Source organism: Pomacea canaliculata, linkage group LG3 (genome assembly GCF_003073045.1).
Source record: "Pomacea canaliculata isolate SZHN2017 linkage group LG3, ASM307304v1, whole genome shotgun sequence".
Classification (NCBI taxonomy): domain Eukaryota; kingdom Metazoa; phylum Mollusca; class Gastropoda; order Architaenioglossa; family Ampullariidae; genus Pomacea; species Pomacea canaliculata.
This window is the reverse complement of record NC_037592.1, coordinates 10,792,544-10,812,269: the sequence shown is the minus strand read 5'-3', so window position 1 is coordinate 10,812,269 and position 19,726 is coordinate 10,792,544. Positions and strand designations below refer to the sequence as shown.

The following is a 19,726-nucleotide window of genomic DNA, read 5'->3' as shown; positions in this document are numbered from 1 at the left end:
ACAAGGCCTTTTACCACTTTCCCAGAGAGAGGATAAGTAAGGCTTTTTTTTTTTAGTAAATGAACACGAGAAGCCCATTGGCAGGTCGCTGTGTTTTGTGTTGTGTGAACGCGCGTGACGTCAGTGTGTGACGTGGTTGTGACAATTGGTGACCGACGTGATCTGTCGTGGGTCTGTCTCGTGTTGTGATTTGTCGTGAGCAAGTGTCTTTCTTGGTGATTACTTTTGGAGATTTATATATATATATTTTTCTGATTTTGTTTGTTGTTGTGTGTTTTTTTTCGGTTGTTTGTGTCTGTGTTTGTTTTGGTTTTTATTTTGTTTTTGTTTTTTTCCCGTCTCCAGCTTTACGGGTCTGCGGAGATTGTACAGTTCGCTCACAGAGAGGGTCTAGTTTCTTTTTTCTACTGTTGTCTCTTGTCTTTCTTTCCCGTCCTTCTTCTGTGTAGGAGAGTAAGTGCAGTAACCGGAAGTGAGTGTGGATGGGATCTATCCTGTAGCATCTGTCTAGTTGTTTTATGAAAGATTTTTTTTCTTTTCTTTTTTTTGGGCTTTCTCAAATTTTCTTTGCCGTATCATGCTTGTTTTGAACTGGTAATAGTTGAATATTCTATGTGTACTCTATTTTGGTTAGGAATTTAAGGAAAAGTTTCTCAAATTGTCTTTTGAAACCATTTTTTTTGGGATGCAATCTTGTTTTCTGATTGATGACATGATATATGAAGCGCTTGTATGAAATTCGGGTTTTTCCATTGATGACATGCTATAAAGTATTACTCTGTTTTTCATTGATGACATGTGATAAGGTACTAGTCTGTTATCACTGATGACATGCTATAGGTGGGCAAGCTGAAAGTTTTGTAACGGCTTGTGACACTGTAAGTGAGGTTGTGGAAGCCCTTATAGATACAGGTATTGACTCTGGTAATGGTAACTGTACCAGGTTGACGGTGAATTTTGTATTATTGATATATCGGTTGATGTGTAAGAGTGTATGGGTAGATGTTGGTGTTGGATAGGAATTCCCAAGGTTGTTTTTTTTGTGTGTTGTAGTTTGACTCTATTTAGTGGGATATAGGGAATCTGTCAGTGCGATTGTTACTAGTTGTATTAGCTATGGCGGAACGTTAGTCAGTAGCTGCCTATTTTGAGGGAGGGGCAAGCATGGGCATGAAGGAGAAGCCTACAGAAGTATGTGATAGTGCATCGAAAGACAGGAGAGATCTGAAGAGCGATTAGCCAAGAAAGAAGAAGCAGATAGAATAGCCAAGAAAGAAGAAGCAGATAGGTTGGCCGGAGAGAGGGAGGCAGAGAGACGATTTGAATTGGAGAACTTAGGATGGAGTTGGAGGGCTGAAGAAGAAACTATTTGGAAGTATAAGCCAAAGAGAAAACTGAGCGCCCCTTCAAAGGTTATGTTCAACTACTAGCATTTCAGGAGGACAGGATGACATGGACTCCTATCTTTTTATTTTTGAAACCACGCCCAGAACTTTCATTGGCTAAAGAGGTCTGGCCTTTATATTTAGCTCTCTTATGGAAAAGCCTTTACCCTGTATATACATGTGTGCGAACGGAACAGTTCTTAAGAAGATCTCAAAAGGGAGTTACTTTTAGGTAGAAATACGGAAGAAGGATCGAGAAAAGTTTCGGAAGTGCGGCCAAGCTGAGGATATGACTGAATTCCTAATCGACTAGCAGCTTGGCACGGTGGATTACCTCTCCAATATCCAAAGGATTACGAAATCTGAGAGACTTATTACTAAGGGAAAATTTTATGAATGAGTGTGTCAAAGACCTGGTAGTATTTTTTGCGTGAAAGAAGCTTAAAGACAGTTAAATCTGTGGCGAGCATGCGGAACACTATCGCGTAGCTCACCCACAAATCACTGGCAGGAGAGCAAGAGAGATCCATGTTCGCCAATGTGGGGTGTAGCACACCAGCGTCTCCACCTACGAAGGCTCGGCGGACGACGTCAATACATGCTAACTATTCCTCTGATCGTCGAAACACTTCTAATAATAGAACTCGAAACCCACGGGGAAGTCCACCCTTCACCACCTTCCAGGGGGACCAAAGGAACATCTCCCGCTCACCATCCGAAGAAAAAAAATCCAGGCATCCGGACCGGTGGACACTCCACGCGATGCTTTCATGTTTGGCTACGGACACATTGCCAGAGACTGTCCAGAAACCGGCCGAGAGGTAACGTCAGAGATGGCTCCAGTGAAAGTAAACCATCCCCAGCCAATGCAGTCATTACTAGAGCTCAGTCCAAGCTACAAGATCAACCACGGCAGCCACTAAACCGTCCGACCGTTCAATGGGATGTAACCAAGCCCCAGTTAATGGAGCTTCAGAGAAGCGACCCTTCCCTGGAAACTGAGAGAACCAAGGCTCAACGTGTGTCACAAACACAACAGCCGTCAATACAGAGAGAATCAACTCTTCGGGAGGTTCATGAAGAACTGAACCACAAAATCAACGACCTGAGTGATGAAATCAAAGGGTTACAACAAAGTTTACAGAACTTTAAAGAAAATACAAAACATAGCGAACACAGATTGCAGAGAGAAATCAGTGACCGGGACAAAGAAATTATTCGGCTTAAGACTGAGACAGAGGTTTGGCGAAAAGAAAGAGATGAAATGGGTAAACAACAGTGGGTCACCGTTGGTGACTTTGAAGAAAAAGTTCGTGAACTTGAATTAGGTCATAAGAAACAGTCCGATAACCTTCAGAAAGCCTTAACAGAAATCAAATTCTTCAAGGAACATAAAGAAAGCATGAAGAAAGAACTTGATAATACTGTAACACAAGAAAAATCTCTGGAAGTGGAGATAGCAAATGCTGAGACTAACAAAGTGGAGGAACGATTGACAAAACTGATAAGAGAATTTAAACGAATCTACGATGACGAGAGAAAACTAAAGAGGTGTATCTGAACATGAGACATCAGATGTCGAGTGAGATAGAGGAACGAACGACAGACATTGGCACCTTGACAAAGAGTTTGAGGTCATCAGACCTTCAAATGAACTCAAGACAGCTCTGGGAAAAGTCAAAAAAAACGAGCATTTTCAGAGGACTATTATGGGACAACTTTCAAAGAATTAGGATATCTGCTGTTAAGTTCGATCCAGAGGGCAAAAATAAGAAGAAATTGTGAGAGCTCTCAAGAAAAAACAACTGGCAAGCTGATCTGTCAAGCTAATCTTTACATGACTCTGTAAGGATAGAATACCACTTCAAGGGGAATCTATTAAGGGTACTTGTAGTAAGTTAGCGGACGTCTTGTCGCGCGTGGAGGCGGATCAAGAGATCCCTTGGGACTGGTGAGACATCTTAGTACTGAAAAATGTGAACATTTTTTTTGTAAGGGGGGAGGAATGTCAGGGACGTGTGTCGTGTACGTGTATTGTGTCAGGGACGAGAGTTGTTTCCCTTGGTCACGTGGATAGCGAGTGAGTCTGAGAGAAGTGACCGGCCAGTGTTAAAATGAAATTCTCGTGCAAACCAGACAAAAGTAGTGAGCAAAAGTTCACTCCAAGCTTAGGCTTCGAGAACAGTGTAGGAGGATTCCCAACGAAACCGCCGAGTCGGTAGGTCGTATTGTACGTTGTGGCTACAGGGACCAGGAATCAGAGTCTTAAGTTCCTTGCCCAGTCAAGGTACCAGATTAAGTTTAGCTGAAGTGTGGAATTTTGATTGATGGTGTAAAGAGACGTGTTTTAATCTGTCTATAAATGAGACTTGATTTTCTAGAAGTAATATATATTATCACTTGACGTTGTGAGACTGTATAAAGAAGTGTAAGTTGTAAATTCAGTTAATTAATAATCACCGAGTTACAGGAACTTATGGTGACCTGGAACTTATGGAGCGAAGTGCTTGCCTAGTCAAGAACTTCTGAGAGGGCTTCAGAGAACTTATGGTGACCTGGAACTTATGGAGCGAAGTGCTTGCCTAGTCAAGAACTTCTGAGAGGGCTTCAGAGAACTTATGGTGACCTGGAACTTATGGAGCGAAGTGCTTGCCTAGTCAAGAACTTCTGAGAGGGCTTCAGAGAACTTATGGTGACCTGGAACTTATGGAGCGAAGTGCTTGCTAGTCAAGAACTTCTGAGAGGGCTTCAGAGAACTTATGGTGACCTGGAACTTATGGAGCGGAGTGCTTGCCTAGTCAAGAACTTCTGAGAGGGCTTCAGAGAACTTATGGTGACCTGGAACTATGGAGCGGAGTTGCTTGCCTAGTCAAGAACTTCTGAGAGGGTTCAGAGAACTTATGGTGACCTGGAACTTATGGAGAGAGTGCTTGCTAGTCGAGAACTCCTGAGAGGGAGCTTCGGAGAACTCCTGAGAGAACCTAGAAGGGATCCACTGGCAGTGTGGCTGGTAAAGATCCATTGGAGTGTGTTGGCCAAAGATAGCCGCCGAGACGGGAGGTTTTCATGTACAGATGGTAGCTGACCGCGACCCCAGCGTCGGTGGGTATGTCTTCCCAAGTGGATAGCCTCGTGTGAGCTGGCTACTGAGATTCTATTGGAATACGTGCTTTTATGTGTAAGTGAATCTGTACGCTCGCTGTAGACTGCGAGGGAGCGTTCGTGCCCCAGAGACCGGACTTCTTTTTATGTCGCTGAAGGGACACGAGTAACAAGTAACAGTAAGTGATTAATCTTTACACAATATCTGAGATACTCTTGGCACCCAAGACTTACTACCAGAGTGACACTACGTATTGATGTAACACTGCGGGAAGTGAAAGGTATTGTGTGATGCTATCGTTGAGCGAGGAGAGTATGTCGAATTTCTGTATTTAGATATGTGTATTAGCTAGTGTGTGTTATGCCTGGTGGATTTATTTAATTTTGTTTTGGTGGTCTACAAGGCCTTTTACCCACTTTCCCCAAGAGAGAGGATAAGTAAGGGCTTTTTTTTTTAGTAAAGAACACGAGAAGCCCATTGGCAGGTCGCTGTGTTTTGTGTTGTGTGAACGCGCGTGACGTCAGTGTGTGACGTGGTTGTGACAGAGAGTATGGAAATGGTAGTGGACACTGCTGCATTGAATGGTCATCACATAGTGATTCCTCTGCATTCTTCTCTCCTTCGCTGTCTGTTAGCTGTGCATCCCTGTGTCAAATGAATATATTTGCATAAACTTATTTAGCTCACTAAATTTAAAACTATAAGCTGTTGATATGTTGTTTAAAAAACTTTATTAAATTTCACCAATCAGACCAAAAGTATATCATAAATTTCCCTTTAACAATACTACATTTTATAGTGCAGCATAATAACCAAAGTTACAGTACCTGTTACTTGTTCCAACAGTCCAGATATCATCTTTTTATCTCCTTCCTTTGTCCTGCAGTACATAATGGTATATAGCAGTCATTTTGACAGTTAATGCTCACACGCTTCATAAATTTTCTTTCTGGTAATAAATTAATTATGAATTAAAAAATTGCACTTACTTAATGACTTGTGCAGGCGAACTGGATGTATGGGCCATGAGGAATCTGGTGTTTAATAATGAAGCTTGCAGATTTTGATGGCCAGTTGCACATCCTGCGACCACTGGAATCTTTAAAAATGCTAGCAGCCAGCTGTCTGGAATTACAGCTACTGGCCCCTTTAAACCTTCTGCTTCTTCCAAAAACTCACCATGGAATAGGCCATCTGCTGAAACAACATGCAGTTTGTAGGCATTTTATCCTAAATATACAAAGCCTATCTCTTTGTAAACATTCACCATGACAGTGTACATATAATTACTTAGAACTGAATGTCATTATACTGTTTATCATTTAATTTAAAAAAAATGTTGATCATGTACAGCAACCCTCTGTTAATATGAATGTAACATACAATATAAGAGGTTGATGTGAACCAAATGGTATCTGGAAATTGTAAATTAGACATATAAGAACCTAGAGGGTAGAGTAACCATTAGAGTTGTCCTTTACTTAAAAACAAGGTTTGTAAAGGAGATCTGTATGACCATGTGCATTACATGAGGTATAGGGATGAATGTCAGAGTCTTGTCTGATTGTTATTATTATTTGATGTTGATGTGGGCCAGATGGCCTCCTAAAAACTGAATGAATAAATGAAGCATCAATCGCTATGATTCTGCTATCTGCCCTCTGCCCTGTACCCATCTCGGACTCGTCATCATCTCGGACTGGGACTCGTCGTCATTGTTAGTTGTTGACCTTTGCACTGAGTTCTTTGGCTGTTGACGATGGGGTCAGCAAACTTTCATCAAGAATGTAATTAACCAACCTTGCATGGTAGAAGGTCTTCAAATTTTTTATGATGCCCATGTCCATTGGCTGCACCAAAGCTGCGGTCCTGGGAGGTAGAAATTCCATTTGGATGTTCTTCAAGCGATCTGAGGATGCGCTGCACAATTGTTGAGAAAGAGCAATACTTTTCTCGACTGGCGTTGTAGCTCTCTATCCCAATCCTTTAGCCCTTCTTTAAAAAGTTTAGAGATCATCCGTGCATTTCTGTTCCCACTATACATAACTGGTAAACTGTCCATTCTAAGTCCTTAAAAGAAGCGAGGCTTGGTGCTTTTTGCTATAAGCAGCAGCTTTCCTTTGTCCGTTCCTGACATGTTTGAGCAGCACAAGACAGTTGTACTATGGCTTTTTTGGAGCCAGAGAGTGAACTTGCTTGTAGCTTAAGGAACCCTCCAATGTAGCACAATAATACAGCCCAGTGTCATCTACTGGAAATTTCATAAGAAGCTTGGGCAGTTTTGTTAATTTCCATGCTTCAGCATTTTCTTTCTCACCGTGTGCTTTATATGTCATGTCTACATCTCCATCGAGACAACCAAACGTTCGTAGCTTTGATCTTGCTGATAAACTGTTTTAGAGGCATGAAAAGATGTTGAACTTTGCTGTTAACTTCATGACACACATCTGGCACACTAAGAGTTTAAATGTTTTAAAGTTACAAAAGGTGGCATGGAATGATGTTGATTTCATGACATGTATCTTCAGCATTAGCTCATGAAAGGTGGCATAGAAAGATTTTGTTCACTCTTGATGTTATCATGACATACCTCTTGCACACTAGCTGCTTAAAAGTCACTGAAGATTCCATGATAAAATATTGCATCTTTCTGTTCACTTCATGACATACATCATGCACTCTGGCTGTTTATTCTGTATATTCATAGCACATAATTCTGTATGCCTGAATACAAAAAGTAACTCCACCTGGAAACCCCCTGGGTAACCTGCCGGTCCCAAGCCCAGATGAAAGACAAGGGTTGAGAGTGGGGCTAACAACCCCATCCCGTAAAACAACCCCTGCCATAGAAACTGCACATGCAACACGAGCATGAGAGCCTGGACGGGATGATCCCTGTGACCGTGTTGGCGAAGGGCAGCTGGCATGACATGGAAACAACTGGAAAGGGACACCCAGAACAGGATCCGATGGTGTGGTGTAGTTATGGCCCTATGCTCCACTGGGTGTGAAAAGGAATAAGAAGAATAATCAAAAGCGTAGTGTCTATTGCAGACATTCTAGACCCTAGCTGCTACAGATGGGATGTCTACAAGACCTGCGTGTAAGACACATCTATTGTTATGTTCAATGCTTGCTGGTCCGAGTTTTTGGAGTTATGCTGGATCTCAATGTATGCCAGTACTAGGAGGCAAATGATCTGAAAATTCATTTCTTGTGCACCTGAAAAGGCACTGGCCACATTGTTTATTTGACACATTTCTGATTTGTGTCTATTCTGTAGTGTAAGATTTAACTTTCTCCTTTTACTCTTGTGACAGTCAGCACATACACTTTTTTTAAAAATAAAAATTCATTTAATAGACACTCGAGCATTACTTACTTACTGCCCGTTATGCCAGTCGGCACGTAGGGCAGCGACAAAGTTCCTCCACTTTTGTCTGTCCTGGGCTAGCTTCCCCACAGTGCCCCAGCTGTGGTTTAGGGTCTTCATTTCTGCCTCCACAGTTCGTCGCCAGGTGTTCTTGGGCCGGCCTCGCTTGTGTTTTCCCTCTGGAGTCCAGTGTAAGGCAGTTTTTGTGATGGAGTTGCTTCCGCCTCTGATGACGTGACCAATCCAGCGCCATCGCTTCTTCATTAGGATGGTGGTCATGCTCTCCTGCCCACACCGGGCAAGCAGTTCATCGTTGGAGATTGTCCTTGGCCAGAAGATGTCCAGGATTCTTCGCAGGCTTTTGGTGTGGAAGACTGACAGTTTGTTGAGGTCTCTGTCAGTCGTTCGCCAGCATTCCGATCCATACAGAAGAGTGGACAGGACCAGACTCTGGTATAGTCTCAGCTTGGTATGGATGCTGTACTGTGTTGACTTGCAGATGTTGCTTAGGCTACAGAAGATGCCCCTGGCTTTGCTCAGTCTGCTCTGTATGTCACGGCCTGCTCCTCCATCCTGCTTGACCACGCTGCCTAAGTAGGTGAAGCTTTCAACCATTGGCAGGTCTTCTCCCTCTATGTTGATCGGTGTTGTATTGGTGGTGTTCAGGGTCATTACTTCTGTCTTTGTCCTGCTGATGTGCAGTCCGACATGCTGCGCAAAGGTGTTCAGGCGAGTCGTTTTCTCCTGCATGTGTCGATGGGTGTGTGACAGCAGGGCCAGATCGTCGGCAAAGTCTAGGTCTTCTAAGTTTGTGTAGAGTGTCCATCTTATGCCCCTTGGTTCATCTTCCGTTGTGTGGCGCATTACCCAGTCAATGACGAGGCCGAAGAGCAGGGAAGACATCACGCAGCCTTGTCTCACTCCGGTCCCGACCTCAAAGTAGATGTCACTGTTTCCAACACAGCATGAAAAGTTCGCATAGAAGCTTTTAACAGCAGCACAATTTCCATTGGTATTCCGTGCGCTCTCGGGATGCGCCAGAGGCTCTCTCTGTGGATGCTGTCAAAAGCCTTCTGGAAATCTACGAAGTTAATGTAGAGCTGCCTCTGCCACTCTGTGCACTGTTCTATGATGTTGCGTAGTGCAAATATCTGGTCGGTGCATCCTCTTCCTCTACGAAAACCAGCCTGTTCTTCTCTAAGTTGTGCGTCCACTGCCTCTGAGATTCGTTGAATGATGATCTTTGTCATGATCTTGCTCGGGATGGACAGGAGAGTTATTCCTCGCCAGTTGTTGCAGTCGCTAAGGGATCCTTTCTTTGGGATTTTGACGATCACTCCTCTGGTCCAGTCATCTGGGACTTGCTTCCCTTCCCGTATTGCGGTAAATAGGGGTTGCAGGATATTGGCTGCCAGTTCTGGGTCAGCTTTGAATAGTTCAGCATTCAGATTGTCCTGGCCTGGTGCCTTTCTGTTCTTCAAGGATTTGATTGCTGTGATGATTTCCTGCTTCTCTGGTGGGGCGATGTTAACGTCTAGGTCCTCAATGGCTTCTTGTATGTCGGCTTCTTCGGAAGGTGGTGGTCTGTTCAGGACCTCTCTGAAGTGTTCAGCCCAGCGTGCTTCTTGTTCTCTCTCTGTCGTTAGCAGCTTCCCTTCCTTGTCCTTGACTGGGGCATCGTTGGTGCTGTGGAATTTGCCGCTAATTGTCTTGGTGATCTTGTACAGCTTTCCTTGTTCTCTTTTTCTTGCTGCTTCTTCGGCTTCATTTGCTAGGTTGTTCAAGTAGGCCCGCTTGTCTGTTCTCGCCAAGCGTTTCACTTTCTGGTTCATCTCTCTGTACTGTAGTTTGAACTTCTCTTGCAGTCTTTCGGATCTGGTGCTAGTCACCTTCTTTTTTAGTTCTCTTCTTTCCTCTATCGCCTTCCACGTTTCTGGTGTTATACATTCCTTCTTCTTAGTTCCTCTCAGTCCAAGACTAGTCTCGCTGCTTTTCTGGTACACTGTTCTCACAAGGTCCCATCTCTGGTTTATGCTTTCTGCATTTGCCTCGCAAATGTCTGTCATGTCTGCAAGTGCCTGAAATCTGTTTTTCACTTGAAGAGTGAAGGCGTTTTTCAGTTTGGGGTCCTGCAATCTTTCCACATCAAAGCGTCTGTGTGCTGCTGACTTGCGTCCTGTACTTCGCAGTTTCATTTTTATGTCTGCTACAACAAGGTGATGGTCACTTCCAACATCTCCTCTTCTCGCCCTGACGTCGAGCAGGGAACGTCTCCAGGAGCCGTTGATCATTAGGTGGTCGATCTGGTTACTGTCCCTACCATTGGGTGAGCACCATGTTAGTTTGTGGACATTGCGGTGAGGGAATAGCGTTCCTCCAATCACTAGGTTGTACATAGTGCATAGCTCCACTAGTCTCTCTCCGTTCTCGTTCATGCAGCCACAACCATGTCTGCCCATAGCTCTCTCTACATGGGTGTTGTCGTTCCCAACTTTGGCATTCATGTCGCCCATCACAATCAACAGGTCATGGTGGGGTGCTGCACTTACTTCTGCCTGCAATTGATCGTAAAAGGTGTCCTTCGCCTCATCATCGCTGTCGTTGGTTGGTGCATAGCACTGGATCAAGGTCATGTTGCCATGTCTCCCTCTCACTCTGGCTGTAATCAGTCTGCTGTTGATCGGCTTCCACTCTATCAGGCACTTATCTATTCCTTTCCTCAGGATGATGGCTACTCCCTCATGGTGTTGGTTGTCCTCTCTGCCAGAATACAGCACTGTCTCTCTGGTCTGGGTCTTTACTCTTCCAGAGCCTGTCCATCTGCTTTCACTTACTCCAAGTATGTGTAAGTTGTAACGCCTCATCTCGGCCGTAATTTGTGTCAACTTACCAGTTTCATACATGGTGCGCACATTCCAGAAGCCTATTCTGGTCTTGCATTTGGCGCTCAAGACTTCCATCTTCGTGCCAGTAGCTTCCTTTCGGCTTTCACTACTAACAGTCATACAAGGATCTTGCGATACCTCTGGGAGCCCATCGCACACATTAGTGGTAGTTTTCTCTGTCGCTGTTTCCGTAACATTTTTGTATTTTATGGGACAGGGTTGTTAGCCTGTGCCAACCCCAACCTGGAGGACCAAGGATCATGTTTCGTCTGGTATCTACCCTTTGACCTGCCCGGCTTGGGTGACCCTGCCCGGTATAGCTCTCAGGGTCATCGACACACACAAGGCCCCCGACCTCGACAAGGTAATGATCCTCCGGGGGGACACTCGAGCATTACACACATGTAAACATTTTGCCTTCTTTCTCACTAGAATATAAACAGTTCAACAGCAAATAGAAACAAAAAAATACAATCTGAATAGTTTGCAGTCTCTCTTTTCTTGTGTTGGAGCTACTAACGATGATGGGACTGTAACTTGCATCTTTAAAGGAGGACTTGCTGTTTGTATGTCTGGGAAACAGGTTAATCATTTTGTTTGTTGAATTTTTTCCTGATATATTTATTTCTTAAATTCACTCCATCGCGGAGCAATGGTTTGAAAAATATTAGCTTTAACTTGGACATGCTGCTCAAGTGTTAAAAAATTGTCCCAATTTCTAACAAAACACTTAACCTCAGTGATCTCCTTTCCTATTCTTGTTTTTGAAATTATTGCATGCAGAATTCATTGTACTTGTGAAAGTTATTTTTATTCTTTTACTTCCATGAAAATCAATTACAGTGTTTCTGCGGACCGTATTTTTGTTTCATGTGCATTCTAGTAACTACAAGTAGAAAGGAGATGAAAGTGTGAAACAGCAGTCCTACGACAAGACACAGAGTTTTGTGTTCTGGCAAGACGAATGGCTTCAAACTTCGGTAAGACATGAATTCCAGACTCTAGCAAGACAAGGACTTTCTATCAGAAGACATAGTTCCAAACTCTGTAGCCGCCTGCTGGTTCCACCCAGTCGACAAGGGCGCTGTTCGGGGAGTCAGACATTTGTAAACATCGCACATTAATTCGCAGTTTCATGTTGTTCGTCTCATTATCCATTTTTAGTCACACTTTGAGGCCAGCTTTCGAGATAAAACTGGCAGTTATCTGCAAAGCGTGCACAGGTCCGTAAAGCTTGATGTCGAGTGGCATCGGCGACGGCCAGACCTCCGCCCTCGGCTCCTGGAGGAACCTACACTCCTGTAGGATATGCTCCTTGGTTTGTTTTGCATCTCCACAGGAGCACATTGAGGATAACACCAGATGTAGCTTCCGGTAAAGGTGGTGCTTTAGTCTGTTGTCCTGAAGTAGAAAATTGTCACCTATCTTATCTGGACAGGTAGTGGTAGCTGCGTGTGGTCTATACAAAGCTGTGGTCATCTCTGTTACACTGACTTTGTTTTCATCCTGCCGGTCTTCAGCAACTAGATTTGAAATCTGCTCATTGCCTTCACTACCGCAGTGTGAGGGTATCCACTACAGTACAATATAGACAACTGATATTTTTCAGTGCTGATATAAGATTAACTACCCAGTCATTGTTGGCGGCTTGTAGCACAAACAGGGCAATAGGAACATCCGTGAGTCTAAGCTTGCTTTGCTGCTGACACTGTTCACTGCTCATGTCAGGGCTTCAACTTGGGCTCTGTAGTTGGTGCAGGGGGAGCCTTTTAATATGAATACCGTTGGCCTGCGTCCATCGGGATATTGGATGTATACCATTTCGGATGGCTTCCGTCGCTAACCCATTTGTCTTAGCCTGTATCCATGCTTCTTGGTGATACTTTTATTCTAATATGAAAAACGGTGTTTATCCTTGGCTGAGAAATGGGGAATGGTGGTGCCGATAGCACCTATCTCGTCTGCATTGTTGACTCATGGCAATGCCTTAACAGACTTGCACAGTGGTGCGACGAGAACTTTCTTGAGTTAAATGTAGACAAAACAAAAGAATTGAATATAGATTTTAGGAGAATCAAAGAGGATTTTGTTGCTCCTAGTGTGATACATAGCAAACCTGTTGAAACCGCTACCTCTTTTAGGTACCTGGGAACTGTTTTTGATTGCCTGCTTAAATGGACTCTAAACACTGAACACATTGTCAAATGTGGCCAGCAGAGAATGTACCTTTTGCGGAAGTTAAATAGTTTTTCAGTCAGCAAAGCAATTTTAGGCCGTTTCTACCAGTCTTTTATTGAGAGTCTTTTATCTTTTTCATTTGTATGCTGGTTTTGTAATCTATTTGTCCATGATAGGAATAGTTTAAATAGCATTGTTCACATCTGTTCCAAAATAATTGGGATCAATCAGAGGGACCTGACTTCCTTCCTTGACCAACAACTAGTTAGGAAAGCTTCCCGCATTCTGTCAATACCTGAACATGTGCTAGCGGGGGAATGTGTTTTATTAAGTTCAGGTAAACGCTATGCCATGCCAGTATGCGAAAGCAATAGGCATCTGAAATCTTTTGTGCCATCAGCAGTCCAGCTACTTAATCACCGATAAACTGTCAGCAGTGTGTGTGCGTGTGATGTGTAGGTGTGCATGGGAATGATTTTTTTAAAATATATATTGGAAACAGAGCACACCTCCCATTTAAATTGCCCATTGGGAAAGTTGGTTGTTATTATTATTATTAAAAGTATGAAGATAGTAATTTTATTGTCCCCACTCCCTCACTAAACCCATATGAATTTAAATTGCTATCACAAAATTAATACACACTCAGTTGACATAATGTATGTATATCCTTGTTAAATTTGTATCATCTTTATTTACTAATATTCATGATAGAATTAGGTGTCAGATATACATGATCATAAGTTTAGTTCTGTACGGCTGACTAGATGCATCTCTGTTAAAGATATCAATGACATGCTTCCAAAGCAGATGCTGACCATTTAACCAAAGATAGCGTGTCTGCCGACCTGATCCAGAATTATATAGTTTCTCACTGTTTTGAGTAAGTGAGGAACATCAGAAAAAAATATATATCTCTCTCTCTGGCAAACAGATTTATTGTTTTATAGCAAACATCTGCACCACTGCCATGCATTTCATAGAGCCTTTGATTTGGTGAGGCCTTATCACTTGTGGATGATATCACTTTAAACCCTGCTTCCTCAACAAGACCAACTGCCTGCCAAAAAAGTGTGAACAAAGCATCTGCAGTAACTGTGCGCCAAAGAAACCAATGCTTGTACTGATATTTGTAGTTAAGCCTACAATGTAAATACTAATGCATGGGTAGCAGGGGTTGATGCCTGTACATCCTGACTACCAAAAAACTCAACAAGTTCCCCTTAACGTTTATCAAAACTAGGTCACATTTAATTGTCATTTCGTCATGCAACAAGACGACAAAGCGTTGATGATGTACTAAACTCTCTGCTTTTTTCTTCAAATCATCCAGCGAGTTCGTTTGAAAACCAGGCTTTGGATGATAAAAATTTTTATTATCTCTAAGGGTAGATTGACCTGGAAGGCGAAGTATACCTGTATTTCTTAGAGTATCATATGCTTTTTGGCTCCTGCTGTGCAGTAAAATAGCCAATCTCAGCATCGTAGGATGCCATCTCATGCATCGAAAGGCGAACATTCAAGGGTCTAAATTTTAACCCTGCAGATGGCCCTTGAAGGTCCAGTTCTAACTGGATCAACGCTGCTCATTTTCCTACAAGTAAATATTGATGGTCTGCCACTCTTTCACTCCTCATGTAATCAGTTTTGGCCTATTCTGGGGAGAAAATATAGTCCTGTAGAAACTGACCCTTTTGTAATTGGCTTGTACTGTGGGGAGAGAAAACCCGAAGATGTTAATATGTTTTTACAAGACTTTGTAAGGGATATGACAGAATTACAGCAAGGGCCTGTGCAACTAGAAGTGTCACGACCAACAGTTGGACATACGCATTCTTTCCAATAACAAAACACGAGATCACTTCAGGTTGGGAGGTCCAAGTAATTATTATACACGAAAACTTCAAAAATAAATAGCAATACACGAAACTTCCAAATTAAGCAGTTTGAACCATACACTTTCCCTCGTACACAACGATATCAGAGTTACACTAGCATACACCAAATATTATGAAATGCAGATACTAAGACCGCACGCAGGCTGGTCTACAGCAGTTTCCAAAACTGCAACTTAAATCCACAATAACAGTTTTACACAGCAACAAGTTATCACACTTATCTGTTCACTAATCATAAGGCAAAATCATAATCATAACTGCAGTTAACCATCCTGACATGGCATGAACTCTATGAATGTAAAACTCAAGTCAACTATTTGACACAGCCAGCAAGAAAACACAGTCAAGTGGCTAGGATACTCAGGTTGCACATCAAATCACGCTAGCACCTACAATACTGAGGGTGCACATTCTCACTCATGCACGGGAAAAGGTGATAACCACATTTACAGAGGTAACAACCCCCTTACCGTCACAAGAAGGTATCCCTCAGTGTGTACAGATTAATTTGTCTTGTTCTATCAGTGATGCACCAGCTCGCGCGTTTGTAAAGCAAGTGAAAGGTCATTCACGATATTATTTTTTTTTAAATAGCAAAAGGAAAGAAGCGTTTGCATGAAGAGGTATGTTCCTTATGTTTCTTCTAATTTTATTTACCTTATATAATAGGTTGAAATATGTACATGTAAATGTCTTTTTTTAAAAAAAAAAATTAGTGGTTTAGTAGTTACTAAGCATACACATATGGATGCCTATACACGTTAATTAAGGCTTTTAAAAAAATTATTTGCAGTCCGATAGCGACGGAAGTGATCAGGATCGAGGCTCACCAGAAAGAGCATGTACGTACAATACAGAACGTTTATTTTAACTTATATATACTCTAAAGTAAATATAATACTTATTTATTAATTCCATGTCTAAATTTCAATATTTCATTTTATTAGTAATGAAATTAGTAATGAGTTTGCGTGTGGCAGTTGTTTGATGTTCGCGCCACTCAACCAAGTTGGATAAGGCATTATATATGGGACGCTGGGGGGGGGGGGGATATTTTTCATTCGCATTTTATAATTTTAAAAATTGAAGTTTATAGCTAGAGCGAGAAAATAATTAAAAAAACAGATGAAAGAGCGTGAATAACGAGAGTGAGTGAGGAAAGTTTTCAGAATGCGTGTATGGATAACATAAATTATTTGCAGTTTCACCTATTCTTCTTCACTGATCGATACCAAACACCAGGTACGGAGTGTAAGAAGTCTTTTTGCGTGTTTATTTTTTCAGCAACCGAACCATCAAAAGGGGGCTCAACATACAGAAGAAAAAAAAAAGCAATACACCATTTAACGTCTTATATTGCCACCATGGCAGAAACCTTGCAATTTGAGGAAATCCTTCCTCTCAGTAATATACTAATAGATCGTATGACACGATTTATTACAGATAAAAAGGTAAACCATCATAAAGCCAGTAACTATAAGGCTCTAAGGTCATAGAGGAACAAGTTTTGTAAATAGTTGAAACATGCAGAAAATGAAAACAGCATGCCTGAGATCAAATTTAAAACCAGGACATTCATTATCTTTATTCATAATCAACTCTAAACTGTTGCCCAAAACATCTCTTTAAAAAGTTACTGATTGCTATTAATGACAACATTTATCATCAAAAGACTTGGTCTCTTGGCCTTTTGAATGTGTGCTGGCGTTTCCCTATCAGATACATTGAGATTGAAATAATCGGTGGGCTTGGCCAGCCACAAGTCTAAGTTGGCCTCAAATCAGTGACTTTCTGCTCCATAGTAATGCGCACTAACCAAAGCCTCAAGGAAATATTTAGTTACAACACATTTGGTCCCCAGAAGAATAAGTAGTCTTTTTTCTTTTAGAAATTGTAAATTCACTTATATGAGAACATTGAGATGATGAAATTCTCATACCAACGGTCTACCATTTTTCCATGACATTATAGATTTTAAAATGAGCTTGGAGGAAAAAAATTCTTAAATGTTTCAGATCTAATGTTTTATAATTTTTGAAATGACTTTTTTTCTCTTTTTTTTTAAATAGCAAAAGGAAAGAAGCGTTTGCATGAAGAGGTATGTTCCTTATGTTTCTTCTAATTTTATTTACCTTATATAATAGGTTGAAATATGTACATGTAAATGTCTTTTTTTTAAAAAAAAAATTAGTGGTTTAGTAGTTACTAAGCATACACATATGGATGCCTATACACGTTAATTAAGGCTTTTAAAAAAATTATTTGCAGTCCGATAGCGACGGAAGTGATCAGGATCGAGGCTCACCAGAAAGAGCATGTACGTACAATACAGAACGTTTATTTAACTTATATATACTCTAAAGTAAATATAATACTTATTTATTAATTCCATGTCTAAATTCAATATTTCATTTTATTAGTAATGAAATTAGTAATGAGTTTGCGTGTGGCAGTTGTTTGATGTTCGCGCCACTCAACCAAGTTGGATAAGGCATTATATATGGGACGCTGGGGGGGGGGGATATTTTTTCATTCGCATTTTATAATTTTAAAAAATTGAAGTTTATAGCTAGAGCGAGAAAATAATTAAAAAAACAGATGAAAGAGCGTGAATAACGAGAGTGAGTGAGGAAAGTTTTCAGAATGCGTGTATGGATAACATAAATTATTTGCAGTTCACCTATTCTTTCTTCACTGTGTAAGAAGTCTTTTTGCGTGTTTTATTTTTTCAGCAAATGAAACATCAAAAGGCGGCTCCCTTTACAGACGTAAAAGACAGGCTATCCATCATCTCGCTGGTTTCATTAAAAACAATGGCAGCAGGCTTGACATTAGAAGAAATCCTGCATTAAGCTTACTTCTCATTCAAAACATGGACCAGTTCATCAAATCTAAAAAGGTAAACCATCATAAAGCCATTAACTATAAGGCTCTAAGGTCATAGAGGAACAAGTTTTTGTAAATAGTTGAAACATGCAGAAAATGAAAACAGCATGCCTGAGATCAAATTTAAAAACCAGGACATTCATTTATCTTTATTCATAATCAACTCTAAACTGTTGCCAAAACATCTCTTTAAAAAAGTTACTGATTGCTATTAATGACAACATTTATCATCAAAAGACTTGGTCTCTTGGCCTTTTGAATGTGTGCTGGCGTTTCCCTATCAGATACATTGAGATTGAAATAATCGGTGGGCTTGGACCAGCCACAAGTCTAAGTTGGCCTCAAATCAGTGACTTTCTGCTCCATAGTAATGCGCACTAACCAAAGCCTCAAGGAAATATTTAGTTACAACACATTTGGTCCCCAGAAGAATAAGTAGTCTTTCTTCTTTTAGAAAGTGTAAATTCAGTTATATGAGAACATTGAGATGATGAAATTCTCATACCAACGGTCTACCATTTTTTCCAGACAACAGCACAAGAGGAAGGATGCCAGAAAGAAGAGACCCCGAAGGAAGAGGGACAAATTGCCCCCATGCCCTAGGCATAGAGGAACAAGTTTTGTAAATAGTTGAAACATGCAGAAAATTAAAACAGCATGCCTGAGATCAAATTTAAAACCAGGACATTCATTTATCTTTATTCATAATCAACTCTAAACTGTTGCCAAAACATCTCTTTAAAAAGTTACTGATTGCTATTAATGACAACATTTATCATCAAAAGACTTGGTCTCTTGGCCTTTTGAATGTGTGCTGGCGTTTCCCTATCAGATACATTGAGATTGAAATAATCGGTGGGCTTGGCCAGCCACAAGTCTAAGTTGGCCTCAAATCAGTGACTTTCTGCTCCATAGTAATGCACACTAACCAAAGCCTCAAGGAAATATTTAGTTACAACACATTTGGTCCCCAGAAGAATAAGTAGTCTTTCTTCTTTTAGAAATTGTAAATTCAGTTATATGAGAACATTGAGATGATGAAATTCTCATACCAACGGTCTACCATTTTTTCCAGACAACAGCACAAGAGGAAGGATGCCAGAAAGAAGAGACCCCGAAGGAAGAGGGACAAACTGCCCCCATGCCCTAGGCATAGAGGAACAAGTTTTGTAAATAGTTGAAACATGCAGAAAATGAAAACAGCATGCCTGAGATCAAATTTAAAACCAGGACATTCATTTATCTTTATTCATAATCAACTCTAAACTGTTGCCAAAACATCTCTTTAAAAAGTTACTGATTGCTATTAATGACAACATTTATCATCAAAAGACTTGGTCTCTTGGCCTTTTGAATGTGTGCTGGCGTTTCCCTATCAGATACATTGAGATTGAAATAATCGGTGGGCTTGGCCAGCCACAAGTCTAAGTTGGCCTCAAATCAGTGACTTTCTGCTCCATAGTAATGCGCACTAACCAAAGCCTCAAGGAAATATTTAGTTACAACACATTTGGTCCCCAGAAGAATAAGTAGTCTTTCTTCTTTTAGAAATTGTAAATTCAGTTATATGAGAACATTGAGATGATGAAATTCTCATACCAACGGTCTACCATTTTTTCCAGACAACAGCACAAGAGGAAGGATGCCAGAAAGAAGAGACCCCGAAGGAAGAGGGACAAATTGCCCCCATGCCCTAGGCATAGAGGAACAAGTTTTGTAAATAGTTGAAACATGCAGAAAATTAAAACAGCATGCCTGAGATCAAATTTAAAACCAGGACATTCATTTATCTTTATTCATAATCAACTCTAAACTGTTGCCAAAACATCTCTTTAAAAAGTTACTGATTGCTATTAATGACAACATTTATCATCAAAAGACTTGGTCTCTTGGCCTTTTGAATGTGTGCTGGCGTTTCCCTATCAGATACATTGAGATTGAAATAATCGGTGGGCTTGGCCAGCCACAAGTCTAAGTGGCCTCAAATCAGTGACTTTCTGCTCCATAGTAATGCACAC

At 41.2% G+C, this 19,726-nt stretch overlaps 1 protein-coding gene and 1 long non-coding RNA gene across 2 annotated transcripts; both read right to left on the bottom strand.

The window, feature by feature from the left end:
- Positions 1-4,885: 4,885 nt before the first annotated feature.
- Positions 4,886-5,744, bottom strand: LOC112559313. Its single transcript, XR_003098316.1, has 3 exons — positions 5,478-5,744; positions 5,316-5,368; positions 4,886-5,133 (listed from the first exon to the last, which is right to left on the bottom strand). It is a non-coding gene; the product is annotated as an uncharacterized LOC112559313 (long non-coding RNA).
- A 2,126-nt stretch (positions 5,745-7,870) lies between these two features.
- On the bottom strand, positions 7,871-10,821 carry LOC112558855. The gene is made up of 2 exons (XM_025229568.1): positions 9,227-10,821; positions 7,871-8,186 (listed from the first exon to the last, which is right to left on the bottom strand). Exons 1-2 carry the CDS (start codon positions 10,819-10,821, stop codon positions 7,871-7,873), a joined length of 1,911 nt encoding a protein of 636 aa, XP_025085353.1.
- Between the last annotated feature and the right edge of the window lie 8,905 nt (positions 10,822-19,726).